This window comes from Lontra canadensis, unplaced genomic scaffold, assembly GCF_010015895.1.
Source record: "Lontra canadensis isolate GAN:19392208 unplaced genomic scaffold, GSC_riverotter_1.0 scaffold5, whole genome shotgun sequence".
Classification (NCBI taxonomy): domain Eukaryota; kingdom Metazoa; phylum Chordata; class Mammalia; order Carnivora; family Mustelidae; genus Lontra; species Lontra canadensis.
The window spans coordinates 6,614,477-6,629,708 of NW_022630999.1; the positions used below are offsets into that span (position 1 = coordinate 6,614,477).

Genomic DNA, 15,232 nt, shown 5'->3' on the forward strand with positions numbered 1-15,232 from the left:
GCGCACGCACCGCTCCTCTCCACCCTACCTCCCCCAGAGCCGAGCGCGCGCGCGCGCGCGCGCACAGCTGGGCCGCTCTAAGGTGGAGTTCTAAAGCAGTCGACCTCCCTTCCCAGCACCCAGGTGTGGAGGTCCACGTGCAGAGGTGCGAGAAATTGCTGACTCGGAGCGGGAGGCAGTGGGGGAGAAGAGATGCTGGTTTCAGAGTTAGCCCCCTCTGGAAACCGAGTCTTGAGTAGCTCAGAGGGTTCCGGGAGAGCACCTGGGATTCCCGGGGCCCCCGCCCGCGGCGGCACTCTGCACACTAGCCTGAGACGCGCGCCCCTGTCTTCGCGACCCCGGCCGGGAGGAGGCGGGGCAAGCCGCGGGGAGCGGGTCCTCGCGCGCGGCTCGGAGCCCCGCCTCCCAGCCCCGCGAGCTGCCTCGCGGCGCAGGCGACGGAGAACACGCCCCGCCCCCTCACCGGCCGGCCAATGGGCGCCCGGGCCGCGCTCTGTGTGTCCCCGCCTCCGCCAGGGAAACTTGGAGCAGAAGAAAAGTTTGTACAGAGGCTGGAAGGGCGAGAGCGGAGCTCGAAACCCGGCAGCCAAGAGGAAGAAGATGAAAGATCCCAGGTCAGAGCCTCAGGCCAAGTGGACGTCAAGCCGCCTCCGGGGCGTCGGAAGCAGCCTCAGTGGCAGCCGCCAGCCCCGATAGCCGCCCGTGCTGCCCAGGGCTGAGGAGGAGGGTGGTCCGAATCCGGGACCGAGGCTCCGTGCCACCTGCGCGCGCGGCCCCACACCTGCGCGCTGTCAGCCCGGGGACCCGACCCGCGGGCTCCTCGAAGTTTGGTCCCGTCTTTGAAGGTACGGAAGAAAGAAGAACGAAAGAAAGAAAGAAAGAAATCCAAGATCAGATTGCGTTGACCCATCCCGCGACCCTTCTGGTTCTCCCAAGTTTTTGAAAGCTTGCCATTCTGACCCCAGTTCCGGAAAATTGGCAGCCACCGAGACCCGGCTCTTCTCAAAGACAAAGGCTTGGCAAGCTCCACACTGAGGAGGCGAGACTGAGGGCAGGTTAGAGGCGTGTCGTGGATACCTGAGCCTTGACCCTGGGGTCCTACGCCGCTGCCACCGCCGCGGCTACCACAGGTGAGACGGACCAGGGTTTGGGGGCACTAGGCCGGGAGCGGTGGGCGGGCGCTCCTCCAGCGGGGCGGGGGAGGAGCTAGTGCGCTTTCCAAATTGCCTTCCGTAACTTGTTTTCAGTGAGGATTTTATTGACTCAGAATCTGTCGGGAATAAGCGCGAACCACTCACTTGTCCCTAGAGATAGGTCTTGTTCATCTTGGCGGTGGGGAGAGTTGGGCTGGGGGAGGAGGAGAGATTGGCAGTATCAACCGACAAATATTAATGGCAGTAGAGTGGTGCTTCTGGCAGGACGTATCCGGAGCCTGGAGATTTCGGTGGCCGAAGTTGGTAAGTGGCTACAGTCCACCGTGCAGGGTCCAGTCGTTCGTCCTGTCTCATCAGCATAGTGTTTCTTGGGCCCTGGTCTGACACCGGCAAGGGGTAATTTCTGCTCACCGCGCCTTTGTCTCTCCCACCATCCCCAGACCCAGCCTCGAACTCCAAGGCTGCGTACCGAGGGCCAGCACCATGTCCACGCCTGGGGTCAATGCGTCCGCCTCCTCTACCCCCGACCGTCCGAACAGCCCGGTGACCATCCCGGCGGTGATGTTCATCTTCGGGGTGGTGGGCAACCTGGTGGCGATCGTGGTGCTGTGCAAGTCGCGCAAGGAGCAGAAGGAGACGACCTTCTATACGCTGGTATGCGGGCTGGCCGTCACCGACCTGCTGGGCACATTGCTGGTGAGTCCGGTGACCATCGCCACGTACATGAAGGGCCAGTGGCCCGGAGGCGAAGCACTCTGCGAGTACAGCACCTTCATCCTGCTCTTCTTCAGCCTGTCCGGCCTCAGCATCATCTGTGCCATGAGTATCGAGCGCTACCTGGCCATCAACCACGCCTACTTCTACAGCCACTACGTGGACAAGCGGCTGGCCGGCCTCACGCTCGTCGCGGTCTATGCGTCCAACGTGCTCTTCTGCGCGCTGCCCAACATGGGCCTGGGCAGCTCGCGGCTGCAGTACCCGGACACCTGGTGCTTCATTGACTGGACCACCAACGTGACGGCGCACGCCGCCTTCTCCTACATGTACGCCGGCTTCAGCTCCTTCCTCATCCTCGCCACCGTGCTCTGCAACGTGCTGGTGTGCGGTGCGCTGCTCCGCATGCACCGCCAGTTCATGCGCCGCACGTCGCTGGGCACCGAGCAGCACCACGCGGCGGGCCCGCTCGCGGTGCCCTGGGCCCCCTGCCGGAGCAGCGCGGCCGCCGCCTCCCCCGCCCTGCCGCGCCTCGGCGACTTTCGCCGCCGCCGGAGTTTCCGCGGCATAGCGGGCGCCGAGATCCAGATGGTCATCTTACTCATCGCCACCTCCTTGGTGGTGCTCATCTGCTCCATCCCGCTCGTGGTGAGTGGCTGGGAATGGGGCCCTCAGAGGTCCTTGCCCCGCATCCACCTCCCTCCTCTGTCTGCCGCTTCCCTCCTCTGTCTGCCGCTTCCTCTTTTCCCTCTTTGTGCCTTGACAGTGAACTTGCCCTCCAGGTCGGGTCTGGAGTTTCGACGCTGGACTTCTCACAGCGCAGGCCCAACCTCCTCTTCGACCGCATCCCCAGTGAGATGTAGCAGGTGCTTTTCTCCTAGGCCCCCCAGTTTCTTTCTCCGAAAGCCTGGTTTCCTCTCTCTCCCGGGACAGCCCCTACCCTTCGCTGCCTGACATTGGCCTTGAGCCTTCCGGGAACACCTGACACTCAGATGTGGAGGGGAAACCGCTGTAGTGTGACTTAGGTCCTCCACTGTGAACCGCAGAAGCCCGAAACCTCGGGGGTGGTGATCTCTTTGTTATACACCATTCCTTAGGGCAGTGGGGTTTTGGTGCTTTGATTTATGCATTAAGTTTTTTCTTTTGGTTTGTTTGTTTGTTTTAGTAGATAATGTAGAAGTTTAGAGCTAGAGAGACTGGATGTGTTTTGGTCTAGTCTGACGCCCTCACATGATACAGGGCGTGACCTGCTTAAAATAATCTAGCAGAACTACCGTCAGGCTGGACTTCCTGCCTTTACCATGCTGTGCATTGCACGTGTGGGTCCCAGTTCCTACTAGGGCATGTCCCAGAGTCAGGTTCCTTCATTCTTTCTTGGGACCAGGAAAGCCAGGATTCTCAAGCCTGTGAAGGGCAGGCTGATGTACAGGGGTTATTGAATTTGCCTTCTCAATAACTGTGAGAGGTACAGTGCCATCCTAAACAAAGGAAGCTTTAGAGGTGGTGATCTAGTTATGGCCAAGCCAAAACCCTGCAGCTTGTGATGAACCTCAGACCCACCTGACTCCAAACCCTGTTCACATAATATTACATCATGTCTCACTCCTAGAACATTTCTAAGTTTGGCCTTCATACAGTGTGTGCATTTGAGTTTTGGCACACTTCACTTTGGGGACACCGCCTTCTTTAAAATTGCCTTTGGGTTAGCTTTCAAAATGTTATTAACAGAAAGGTTGAAAATGCACCTAAGTTCTCTTCTCAGCCTGTCATTAAACCAGAATGCACCAGAAACTGATAGGTTCAGGTGCATTAACAGCTTCCTAGAGTTTCTCTTGAAAGCAACAAGTTCTGGGTTTTCCATCTCTCAAAACACTCCATGTCTAAAAATTCTAAACTACCAACTCAAATATAGAGGACTTTTCTTTCTTCTGCTGATTGGGAACAAGAGAAAATAAATTTAATGAGCTATTCTTCCTTTCTTTCTCTTAATACAGTCCAGGGATCTTTCATATAAAAATATTATATCTCTGATAAAAGTGAGTGCAAACAAAAGGAACTTAGATGTGGCTGAGAGCCAGCACACAGTAGCTTCTTGACAATTTATAAAAAACAGAAATATATATGATTGGCCAGAAGGGCTTTTAAACCATTCCAGGACTCAATATAATTTACCAAGTTAAGTCACACTTGAGCCACATAAATATATTTTACTGTCTGTAATGGCAACTGAGAATACAGTGAGATTTTGGAAGAAAGAACCCTGCTCCCGCTAGGGCTCCTTTCTCTGGCTGCTGCCTTATGTTTTACAGTACAATAAATGACAAAGTGAGGGGCTGTTACATACAGAAGAATATCCACTTTAACTGAGGAAACAGAGCTAGTTTAGCAACACGTTGCACATACTTCTAAAATATGAAGGTAAGCATATGAAGCTGTTGATGACTGCACAGGAACAGGTGAATTGTTTTCTTAAAACATCCAAAGAGGTATAAAAAACTTCATTCATTTTATGGGCTGAAGTGGACCTGCCCCTGTGGTACAGGGGTCATTTATCACAAAGCCTTTGATGTTATTTGAGAAGCTAGAGGCAAGAAACTATTGGAGCTATACTTGTAGACTGCAAATTAGCCACATTTTAACTAACACATACTACCCACTATTATATAAAGTCAGTAGTTCAGGAGATACTATGTAATTTTACTCTGTAAATTGAAACTGGCTCAGCTAAGAAGTAATCATACAGTGAAGTACTCACACGCCTTTGTAAGTAATAAGGAATCAAGGAACAGTAACTTTGGGGTTTAGCCTTTAGTTCTGGCTACCAAAGTCTAATTTCAGAATCAGTTTAGCTGTAAATTAATGATAAGCAAGGAAGTCATTATACCACCCACCCACCCACAGTTCACCTGTTACTGAAAGAGTTAAAAGGGGAATTTACCCATAACTATAGTCTACCTTGGCTTACTTTTACAGCTTTCTTGTATTTTCATGTTTCTCATATTCAGATCGCAATTGAAGTTTAAAGTTTCTGAATTCTGACTTTTAAAGCCATCGGACCTATCTTCAGTTCCAAGGAAAGTAATGAAGCACCCTTTTTACCTTTATCAAAGCAAGTTGGTTGCTAATCCTATTTGAGGAAAATCAAACCCTTCAAAAACAGTTAAAATGCTTTGGAAAGGCTAAGAGAGCAAACAGATCTTATTTGGAGTTTCAGAAAGCTTGACACAGTGTTTGAAGTTTAATAAGCAGCCAAATTTTGTCTTTTGGACACAAGGGGAAAAAAATTACAGTGGCTCTTAGAGGGCACCTGATACTGAGTTACATAGGAAAAAGTAAATTTTAATTTGTTATCCAAAACACATGTCTTGTAAACAGAGCCTGGAATGGAAATTTGAGAAAGATTGGGAGCTTAATCGTAGATAAAAGAAACTGTGCTAAACTTGTGAAATTTTCTAAAATGAGTCATAATAAATGAACAGAGAAGGTGTTATAAGTACATTCAACAAGGAACGTTACGTGACAAGATTCGGTGGGAAGGTGGTTCTTGGTCATTTGGCCTATTCTTCCATTTAAAACCAGTCTCTTTTTTTTTAAACACAAAAAAAGCTGAAGAAATTAAAGAGTCTACACTTAAGATAAATGAAAGGGACTGACTTCTTCCGAAATATGCAAATAAGACAACAGTCTCCTAAGGTCCCAGTGTTAAATACTGTAGCTAGATCAACTTCTGGTGCCCAATTTTGCAGTCATTCATGTTGAGATAACAATTAAAATCAGATATTTTGCCTCAGCACTAAACAGTTAATGCCGTAGGATTTGAAAAGCATATTCCCCCTTGCATAGGCAGGCCGAGGCCGTATTTACCGCTTACTCCCTTCTCTTATTTTCTTTCTTCTTACTCTAAGTAACAAGGATTCATCTCTTTTAGGGGTAGAATGGCCAGTTTGACTCGTCTTCTGCTTTGGACAAGGAAAACATTGATCTTTAGGAAAATAGCTTCTTGTGAGTGTTAATTTGGTTGTTTCCTATACGCCCGTTGTCTCTATAAAGCCTTCACCAGCATTCGATCAAGAAAGATTTATTAGAGCAGAGGAAACGGGTGGGAATAGATAGACTTTACTGAAAGCAAAGCAAACCGGAGTCCCAGGCCAGCTGATGGGATTTCGGATGAGTACGAATCACAGTTAAAGGGGTAAGGGGAATACCATGAATTCGAGTACTCTTACAGCAGAACCTGAACCATTTGATTATTTTTCAAATAAATTTGGCTAAGTTAAAAACACAGCCATTCCTGAAAGCAGTCTTTTAGTCATAACCCTGGAATTGCAGACCAAGTTGGTGGTAGAAGCCTGGACACTGCAGAGAGTAGCACATGGAAAGAAGGGATTCCCACATCCAGCATCCCGCCCGAATAGTGCAGAAAGCAAGGCTAGCCAGTATTTGCACTCTGCTCCTCAGTTTTCCCAAGGGCACTTAAGAATTTCTATCCTTCTGCAACTTGCTGAGGAGCTGTGGGGGGCAGGGGGGTCCCAGTCTCCTGAATTTTTACCACACTTTGCTGACCTGTCAAGGCTCAGTTTTATGAATATCTGCTAAGATTTCCCCCCACCCAAGACACAAAGTGATTCTTGTAATCTCCCATTAGAATACTGAAAGCTTGAATAGAAAAAAACAAAACGAACAAACAACAACAAAAAAAGTGACTTCAGAAATGTATTTTCAATGTAGAGACTGACTGTAGAAATTAAATAATTTGCCTACAATAAATGGCTTGTTAGTGACCCAGAGGGAAGGGGAACGGAGCTTCCTTACACTGCCACACAGGCAAGAATTCTTTCCACTATCCTTTACTTAAATATATTTTGTCATTTAAAAAAAAAAGTGGTAAGAATTTCTAGTAACAGCTGTGTCAATTTTGGATTCTTCACAGGGCAGTTAGATAACTGAGCACACACAGATAATTCCATTTATGTTCTTGGAACAGAACACATAGCACACACAAACCCCACTCTAGGATCTTGTCATTTGTTAGAAAGCATTTGTACTTTGACAGTCAATGACTAAATCAGTCTCATCAAAATTTCAACATTCTTCAATTAGACATTCCCTGCTAACAGGTTTTTCTTACATAGGAAGGACATGTTTTTGATACCAAATCCTTTAACTATACCTCAAAGTTACTTGTAAACTGTGGTTTTGAAATTATTCCTGTATTCCAGAGTAGCCAAACTTACATGCATGAGCTCCCAAGAAAGCAAGGACACCAGACGTGTACGTTATGTGCCAGGCATTGTACGAAGCCCTGTCATCACCTGCATGTTAATTAGAAGGAATGGGGCCAGGATTTGAACAGAGGTTAGTTTGATTCAGAGTGTATGCCTGTACCTCTGCAACAAACAGCCTCTCTTACAGCTCTCCTGTCCTCCTACCTTGTTTTGGGTTTATCATGTTTTCTCCAAGTTATGTTCCAATGCTACCAAGTCCTAATTTCTGGTCATCTTCAAGCGCTTCAGAATATCGTAGTGTCTGCCAATATTAAAGTTAAAGCACCTGCACAAATCTGCGGCTCCTAAAAAAGAGATTCACTTTTAAAACTGCAAGAGAGTATACATGTTGTTTGCATCCAGTGAACTGTTTTAAGGTGTCTCTACCCCCACCCCATGCAGAGGTTCTGTTTTATCAGGAGCACACTCTTCCAACACTGAAAACTGTTTATTTTGACAGGAATTCCAGAAAAGCACTTTCACCTACCCACATAACATTGAACTACTGCTGTGGATATTCCCATCTTAATCTGGAGTTTCCCCTGCTTTGGGGAGAGTAGCCTTTAAAGCGAGACAGAGATGGCTAGACTTTTTCAAACATTGTGGAGAGCATGGAGCTTTTGTTCATGTTTGTCTTTTTCTCCACCTCAAGTCAATCTCCAATGAGAACATGCTACAAAGGAAAACTGGTTTGTCTTGATTTTTTTTTTTTTTTCCAAATGATTTGACCACTTTTTGAGAATGTTTTGATCTGAACCTGAAATGTTACTTTTCATACTGGTCTTTATTGCTATCCTGTGGGCTCTCCTTTTTTAAAATGAAATTAAATAACCAGGCTCAGTGGCTTATATTATATCGTAAGCTTGCACAACCGCCGCACCCCCCCCACTCCTTGGAACTAAAGTAGGGCTTCCTTCCTTCCCTCAGACACTAGTCAAAATAAAATACAGCTGTGGATGAAGGGAGATTGCTGTGATGTTTCTCATCACCTTGGATTATAAAATCCCAATTATTAATTTTTTACAACTCTCTGGCTTTTCTAAAACATCGTAGAGATTTTAAAATAAAATGCTAACTCCTAATACATTCCTGTAAATAGCTACAAATTTCATTCCTTTTATATCCAATTCAACCTTTCAAAAATTTTTCTCCTTGCCATACTCACCCTGTTTCCTTTGAGGTACTGGTGGGAGAGGCAACCAGCAACAAAAGATTTCAATGTTAAAAATCTCAGAAATGTAAAGTTCAGAGTTAACCAAGATTCTATTCCGGAAAAGGGTCTTAGAGATGGCTGTGAAAACTATTGTTTAGAGAGAACCTGTAGTGCAAAAACTCCCAGGTGGAGCAACAGCGCCACCTAGAGGCTGCAAGTCTCAAGTTCTCACAGACCCGTCTTGGGGTTTTTTCCTAAAGGCTGTGCACTGGGAAGGTCTGATACTAACAAATTTAAGTCCATTATTTCTTTGACCCTTAGGAACATAGTAGGTGATGTGAGTAATATATAAACCTCATGCTTTTTGTACCAATGATTCCATTGTCAGGAAATAATTCTTAAACAGAAAGCCAGCCAGCCTGTAGAACAGAAAAAGCAACATGGAATTCACTGGGAGACCTTGGGGCCCAGACCAGAATCGGCCATCGACTGAGTGGCTTGATAAGAACCTTCAGGTCTTGGTAACACTTCATCTGAGAAAAGGCATCTCTCAGTGCCCAAACGCAGCTCATTGCCTCAATAATTCTTTATGGTAAGAAGAAACCAAAATGCTTTGTTTCACTAGTTTTTTATAAAGATAGACAATCAATCCTGCTTTGACTTGTATTGCTTGTGCAAGCAGGTTTCCAAAAGTCTATTAAGACATCAAATACTTCTGTTTATTCTAGTTCACTTTTTATTTAGCTATCTTCCAAAGACCAAGGTATTAATTTTATGGTATTGAGAGCCATTTGGCCATTTTATTTTATTCTATGAAATTTACAGGACCATAATCCCTTATCTAAAATATTTAGGGCCAGATGTGTTTTAGAATTCAGAATTTCTTGTCTTTTAGAAAACCAGTTTAGTAATGTACTGTATAATATGTAGTTGGGACAATATCTCAAGGCAAAACACAGGAATACTTACACTCAGTAGAATAAATAAAGTATAAATACCCCAATGGTCTAGTTCATTTCAGCTTTTAGTGCCAAAATAAGTTTAAGTCAGGTTTTGCAATCAAAAAAAAAAAAAAAGAAAAGAATAAAAAAAGAATAACAATAAAATAACTGCAAATGAAAAACTAATTTCTTAGAAAAGGACTATGGACCTGTAACTGATCAAGTTCTGAATTCCCGCTACAGAAGAAATTGACATATGGTTACACCTCACTGATCTAGCTTAATCTAGACAAGTTTCTCATGAGTTGAGTTTCACAGATTAATGTCACTTGTTTCCTTCAGCATTTTCAACTTATTTTATCTACACTGTTATAAATCTTTCTAAAATATCCCTTCTCTTTCATTCATGGTGATTAATGCACCATGAACATGAATTATTATATGGTATGGTAAAGCAGCACCATCCTCGACTCTCATTAGAGGTATTTGCCCCTAGTTAAATGGCTCCAGCTCTGCTTTCATGAGTTCTTTCTCCTTTTTTATGGCTTTTATGCATCCTTGCCTGGGACTACCCTCTTCCTTCTCCCTAAGTTAAAATAATTACTAAAGGCAAGTAATAATTATTACACAATTGCTAAAGACAGAGGTCAGTTATCTTAAAACCACTCTTTATGTGAAGTGAGATTTTTACATAAAAGATCCTAGTGGAATTAGAAGGATGATTAAGACAACAAAACTCTTAAGAGTAAATTTAAGAGTGTACATTCGGCAAGTGCTTTTTCCTCTAAGAATAAAATGTAGTCATCCTTAAGTTTACATAAATTCATGCTCTTTTCAGAATTAAATCATTTGACGTTCCCAGAAGCTGGCATATTATTTCATTCTTCTATGACTTTACACATGGAATTACCTCTATTTGAAATGCTATATCCTTCCTTCTAAATTTAGCAAACTCCCCCTCATCCATCAAAAACCCCAGGCAAGCTCCCTCCTCTGGCAGGAGCCTCCAGGAGCCTCCTCTGACACCCTCCTGCCCCGCATCTGGATTAGTTGTGCTCCCCTATGTTCTTCTCCCATTTCATTTAATCACCCTGCAGTCACAGCTGGTTTTCCTTCCTGTCTTCTGCCTTGTAGATTATTCTCTGCCTTCAAGAAGTTTGTGGTATTTAATGCAACTTTTTGTGGCCAGACTTATCGCAGCGCCTAACACACTATAGCTGCCTACTCTTAAATGATTAAATGCATGAAAGAATATATGAGTAAGTGATTATAGTAAACTTGTGAACTGTCAAAAATAAGACTCCAAAATAGCAAACAGGTTGCCAGGGTCTCTTTATGCTCCCGTCTATTCATGCCTACCCGTCCTATGGTGGGCTGCAGACGTGCATTTTGCCGTAAAACAGTTCAAACTGTGGTAGAACCAGTTGTCTTCCTGACTGGTCTGTGCACAGCTGCTTTCAGCACTTGGCTATTTACTGCCTCAAATGCTATACAGACACAAAGGAGGGACGGATTCTTTTTTTTTTTTTTTTTTTTTAAGATTGTTTTTATTTGAGAGAGGGAGCACAAGCAGGGGGAGCGGCAGGCAGAGGGAGAGGCTGCCTAATGTGGGGCTTGATCCCAGGACTGGGGGAGATCATGACCTGAGCTGAAGGCAGTCACTTAACCGACTGAGCCACCTAGGCACCCCAGAAGGGACTGATTCCGACAGGAGTCCAGGAAGGATGCACGGAGTTGCAGTTGCTGAACAAAACTATAGTTTATAAGCAGCAGGGAGCCACTGAAGTTTTCGCAATTGAGCAGCACAGTTAGATCTGCTTTCTAGACAGAATCCTCTGGTGGCAGTTTGGAGGATGGATTGGAGAGGAGAGGAATTGGAGGTGGGAAAGCCACTTGGGTGGCTGAGGCAATCATCCAGGCGAGAAATGCAGTGGGAGGGAAAAAATTGGAAAAGGCGTTTGAAGGAAGAGTTGGTAATACAGAGGATTAGTATGAACAGACTCTAAAGAGAAAATAGAAACTATTCTCTGGTCATTCTGGATGATATGAGATTCAGATAGTGGTCTAAAAGTTTCCAGTATATTCTTACTAAACTCTATAATAAAGGAATCTCTGGACTTTTCTGTGATGATTGGATGGTTAGTTAACTTACAAACTCAGTTTCATTTACATATATAAAAAGGCAACAGGAGGGATGTCTAAGTGGCTCAGTCAGTTAAGCATCTGGCTTCAGCTCAGGTCATGATCCCAGGGTTCTGGAGTGGAGTCCTGCATTGGAGTCCCTGCTCAGCAGGGAGTCTGCTTCTCCCCTCCTTGTGACCGCTCACTCTCTGGCAAATAAATAAAATATTTTTTTAAAAAATTAATAAAATAAAAAAAATTAAAAGGCAACTGGAATAAGGGAAATCAATGGCTGTGGAGGGAAAAAGATACTTCATCTGAATTGCAAAAACTTAAAAGCACTCACAGAAAGGAAGTTAATAAAATGTTTCTCGAGGACACTTTACGCATGTGTTGCCTGTAAATACATTGCATTTTTGTATACCTTCTTTGATCAAGGGAAGATATTCATAAGATAGTTACAGAAATACTGAAGTCACACTAACTCAAAACAAATGCGATTGCACAATTACCGGTTTTTCTGAGGCTTACCATGTAAGCTGCTCTTTCTTGGCACTTATTAATAGAAAGGAGGGCTGCTAGCTGATATTACTACGTTAGACACTGATGCAAATATTTCCCCAGCTGATTAGTGACAACACCTAAACATGAGCATCTCATTTATGCAGGTACGGGTGTTCATCAACCAGTTGTATCAGCCACGTTTGGTGCGAGAAATCAGCAAAAACCCAGACTTGCAGGCCATCCGAATTGCTGCTGTGAACCCCATCCTGGACCCCTGGATCTACATCCTTCTGCGGAAGACTGTGCTCAGCAAAGCAATAGAGAAGATCAAGTGCCTCTTCTGCCGCATTGGTGGGTCCCGCAGAGATCATTCGGGACAGCACTGCTCAGACAGCAGAAGGACATCTTCCGCCATGTCTGGCCACTCCCGCTCCTTCCTTTCCCGAGAGCTGAAGGAGATCAGCAGCACATCTCAGACCCTCCTATACATGCCGGACCTCAGTGATAATGGTCTTGGAGGCAGGAATCTGCTTCCGGGTGTAACTGGCGTGGGCCTGGCCCAGGCAGACACCACCTCCCTGAGGACTTTGCGAATATCAGAGACCTCGGACTCCTCCCAGGGACAGGATTCAGAGAGTGTATTACTGGTGGATGAGGTTAATGGGAGCAGCAGGTCTGGGCCTGCCCCCAAGGGGAACTCTCTGCAAGTCCCGTTTCCCAATGAAACACTGAACTTATCAGAAAAATGTATATAGGAGCTAAGGAAAGAAATACAGCACTATTTCTGGAAGCATATAAAATCCTGTGCAATAGACACATGAAGGAAGTGTATTAAAGAACATCTGGGCTCTTTAGCACTTTCCAGACAATCAAGTTGATTCATAGGGGACCCGTGGTTGGAAGCACATTGCTTTTCACTTCACTATGACACAGGATTTCTGTCACCACTTGATGGCTGGGAAGATCTACCCTCAGTTTTTCTACTTGATAGGAGGATGGCGTAAGTTTTGCTATTTTCGTAACATCCAGAGCTTTGTATCTGGCATACAGCAGAAGGCCAGGTACTGAAGGGCTCCATTCCAATAAACTATAAGGACTATCTTGTGATTTAAGTGTCTCACTAAAGCATGAAATGTGAATTTTATTGTTGTAAATATGATTTAAGGTATTTAAACTATTTTCTTCTCTGTGAGAAGGTTTATTGTTAATACAAGGTATAATAAAATTATGGTAACCTCCCCCCCCTTCCCAGTATAACCAGCTGAAGTTGCAGATGTTAGATTTTTTTCATAAACAAATTCAGGCCAAGGTGTAGAAAATACACAGTGAGATTCATAGCTATAAAATAAGATATAAATTTTTAAAAGAAAGAGTTTAGTATTATAAAAGGAATAAAGCAAGATACTATTTTAAGACATGAATGTTATAGTCCAGAATATTAAAGTTCTTTCCAAGCTATGTGTAATACATAGTGAAACATTTTTAGTGATGCTACATGTATTTATCCAGAAAACTGTGAGTTCGGAAGAAGCTAACCTGCTGGTAAATGTTTTCTACTTTTGTCCCCACTGATACTTTTTAAAATATAACAGATTTTAAAAGGTCTGAATAAAGAACCCATAACTGAAATGTAAAATATAAAAGGAGTCTAAGCAACTTGTTTTCCCTCTTAAAGTGTTCATAGTTTTCCTTTCCTAAGGAACGATCTAGAGTATCCTTTAAAATTTAAGAGGAAGGCAGACTGCCCCATGAAAGCTTTTATTTTGAGATGTGGAAGTATCCCGGAAGCTTTGTTTAACAACATGAGGAGTGCAGAACTGGGACACATAAGGGTAACCTTCTAGCGGTTCTGTGTCACACCCAGCAATGCTGTACACATTTGAAGGACCTTTCTCAAGGAAATACTAAGCATGTTTTGTTGCTTAAAGTGTTTTTGTGAATTGCTTGGTTGTAATTAAATTCTGAGCCTGGTAGTGATACGGTTTTAAGAAGCAGTTGTACCAACTGAAATTATTTTGGAATGATAATAAATAAATACACTCAGTCTGAGTTCCATATCCTCAGTTTTGGAAAACTTGTGTGATTTTTGTTTGTTTCAGGTCATCGTCTACATCCTTTTAAATTGGAATTTTTTAATTGTTTTATTTTGAAGTAATGTCAAATTTAGAAAAAAGTTACAATGGTACAAAGCCTTGGATCCACTTAATGGAGAATGATATTTAGAAACCAAGATCTCGGTGTAAGTTCGGCTTAAAATCACATATGGGCGGAGGAGAGTATAGGGGAGCCGGTATTAGGCCTAACTTATGGAGAACTCTGTGTGGAGAACCCAAATATTTATTACCAAAAAATCAGCATAAGCTTGTGACCCTCCCGACTTGTAAATTCTCCGAATCAGTGCTTCTCAAACTTGATCATGTATCAGTCCTCTGGAGAGCTTGTGAGAACAGTATCTGTAGGTCTGGGGTGTGCACATTTCTGAAAAGCCCCTAGCTGACACATGGTACCACTGTAAGGACACACTCAGAGTAATCCCCAGAAGTGAGGTTGTGACTTGCCATTTGCAAGTTTTTAAAGATATTTTTGGATGATGTCAGGACTCGCATCTTCACAGACCCGAAGGCACAGTGATTCTCAGCTGATGTCAGGGAAGCTTAGAGAAGGAGCTTCTGGCCCAAGCCTGAGATGTTCTCTTTCCCCATTCTAACCGAAACCTAAAAAACAATGTTTTCAGAGAATATTTTACCTGTGAGAGAGGCTTTCATTCTTCTCCCATGTATATGGACAATGAGACAATCTTTAGATTTGTATATAAATGAAATACATATACCACCCATATTATATATCAGCTATGTTTATGGAGGAAAAACAAAGCCTCATTCACAAATTAGCATTACTAATACTCAAAGAATAATCTCACTCATACTTCACTTCAGAGGTTCACCATCCAGAATACGGATTCTGGTTTATTTTTTTAATTAAAATAAAATCCACATAAAGTTTGCCCCATATTTCAGTATGTTCACAGAATACAACTATCACTGCTGATCCCTGAACATACTTATCATCCCTAAAAGAAACCTGCCCACCCGCAGGCACCCCCCCATTCTCCTCTCTCCCTAGCACCTGTCAACCACTTTATCTATGGATTCTCCTATTCTGGACATAAATGGAGTCACACAATATGTGGCCTTCAATATCAGGCTTTTTTCACTTAGCATATTTCCAAGGTTCATCCATGTTGTAGCACAAATCAGTACTTCGTTTCCCTTTTATGGCTGTGTAATACTTCTGTATTTCCTTTTAAAAAAAATATTTCTGTATTTCTGATAGTAGCATTTGTATACAAGTTTTTATGTGAACACTTGTTTTCAGTTCTCT

The 15,232-nt window shown here is 43.8% G+C and overlaps 1 protein-coding gene across 2 annotated transcripts; it reads left to right on the plus strand.

The window, feature by feature from the left end:
• The first annotated feature begins 522 nt into the window (after positions 1 to 522).
• Positions 523 to 13,914, plus strand: PTGER4 (prostaglandin E receptor 4). 2 transcript variants are annotated; one of them, XM_032851377.1, is made up of 3 exons: positions 523 to 1,130; positions 1,595 to 2,516; positions 4,874 to 5,456. In XM_032851377.1, exons 2-3 carry the CDS (start codon positions 1,638 to 1,640, stop codon positions 4,889 to 4,891), a joined length of 897 nt encoding a protein of 298 aa, XP_032707268.1. In that variant the 5' UTR covers positions 523 to 1,130; positions 1,595 to 1,637; the 3' UTR covers positions 4,892 to 5,456. The 2 variants fall into 2 exon arrangements, with proteins under 2 accessions (XP_032707268.1, XP_032707267.1); XM_032851376.1 differs by lacking the exon at positions 4,874 to 5,456 and adding an exon at positions 12,016 to 13,914 and having other exon boundaries at positions 528 to 1,130.
• Positions 13,915 to 15,232: the final 1,318 nt, after the last annotated feature.

Excerpts from the sequence above, each read along its gene's own strand:
- PTGER4 (XM_032851376.1), top strand. The coding sequence starts at position 1,638 with ATGTCCACGCCTGGGGTCAATGCGTCCGCCTCCTCTACCCCCGACCGT. Across the intron at positions 2,517-12,015 it reads TCTGCTCCATCCCGCTCGTG|GTACGGGTGTTCATCAACCA; the intron begins GTGAGTGGCTGG and ends TCATTTATGCAG.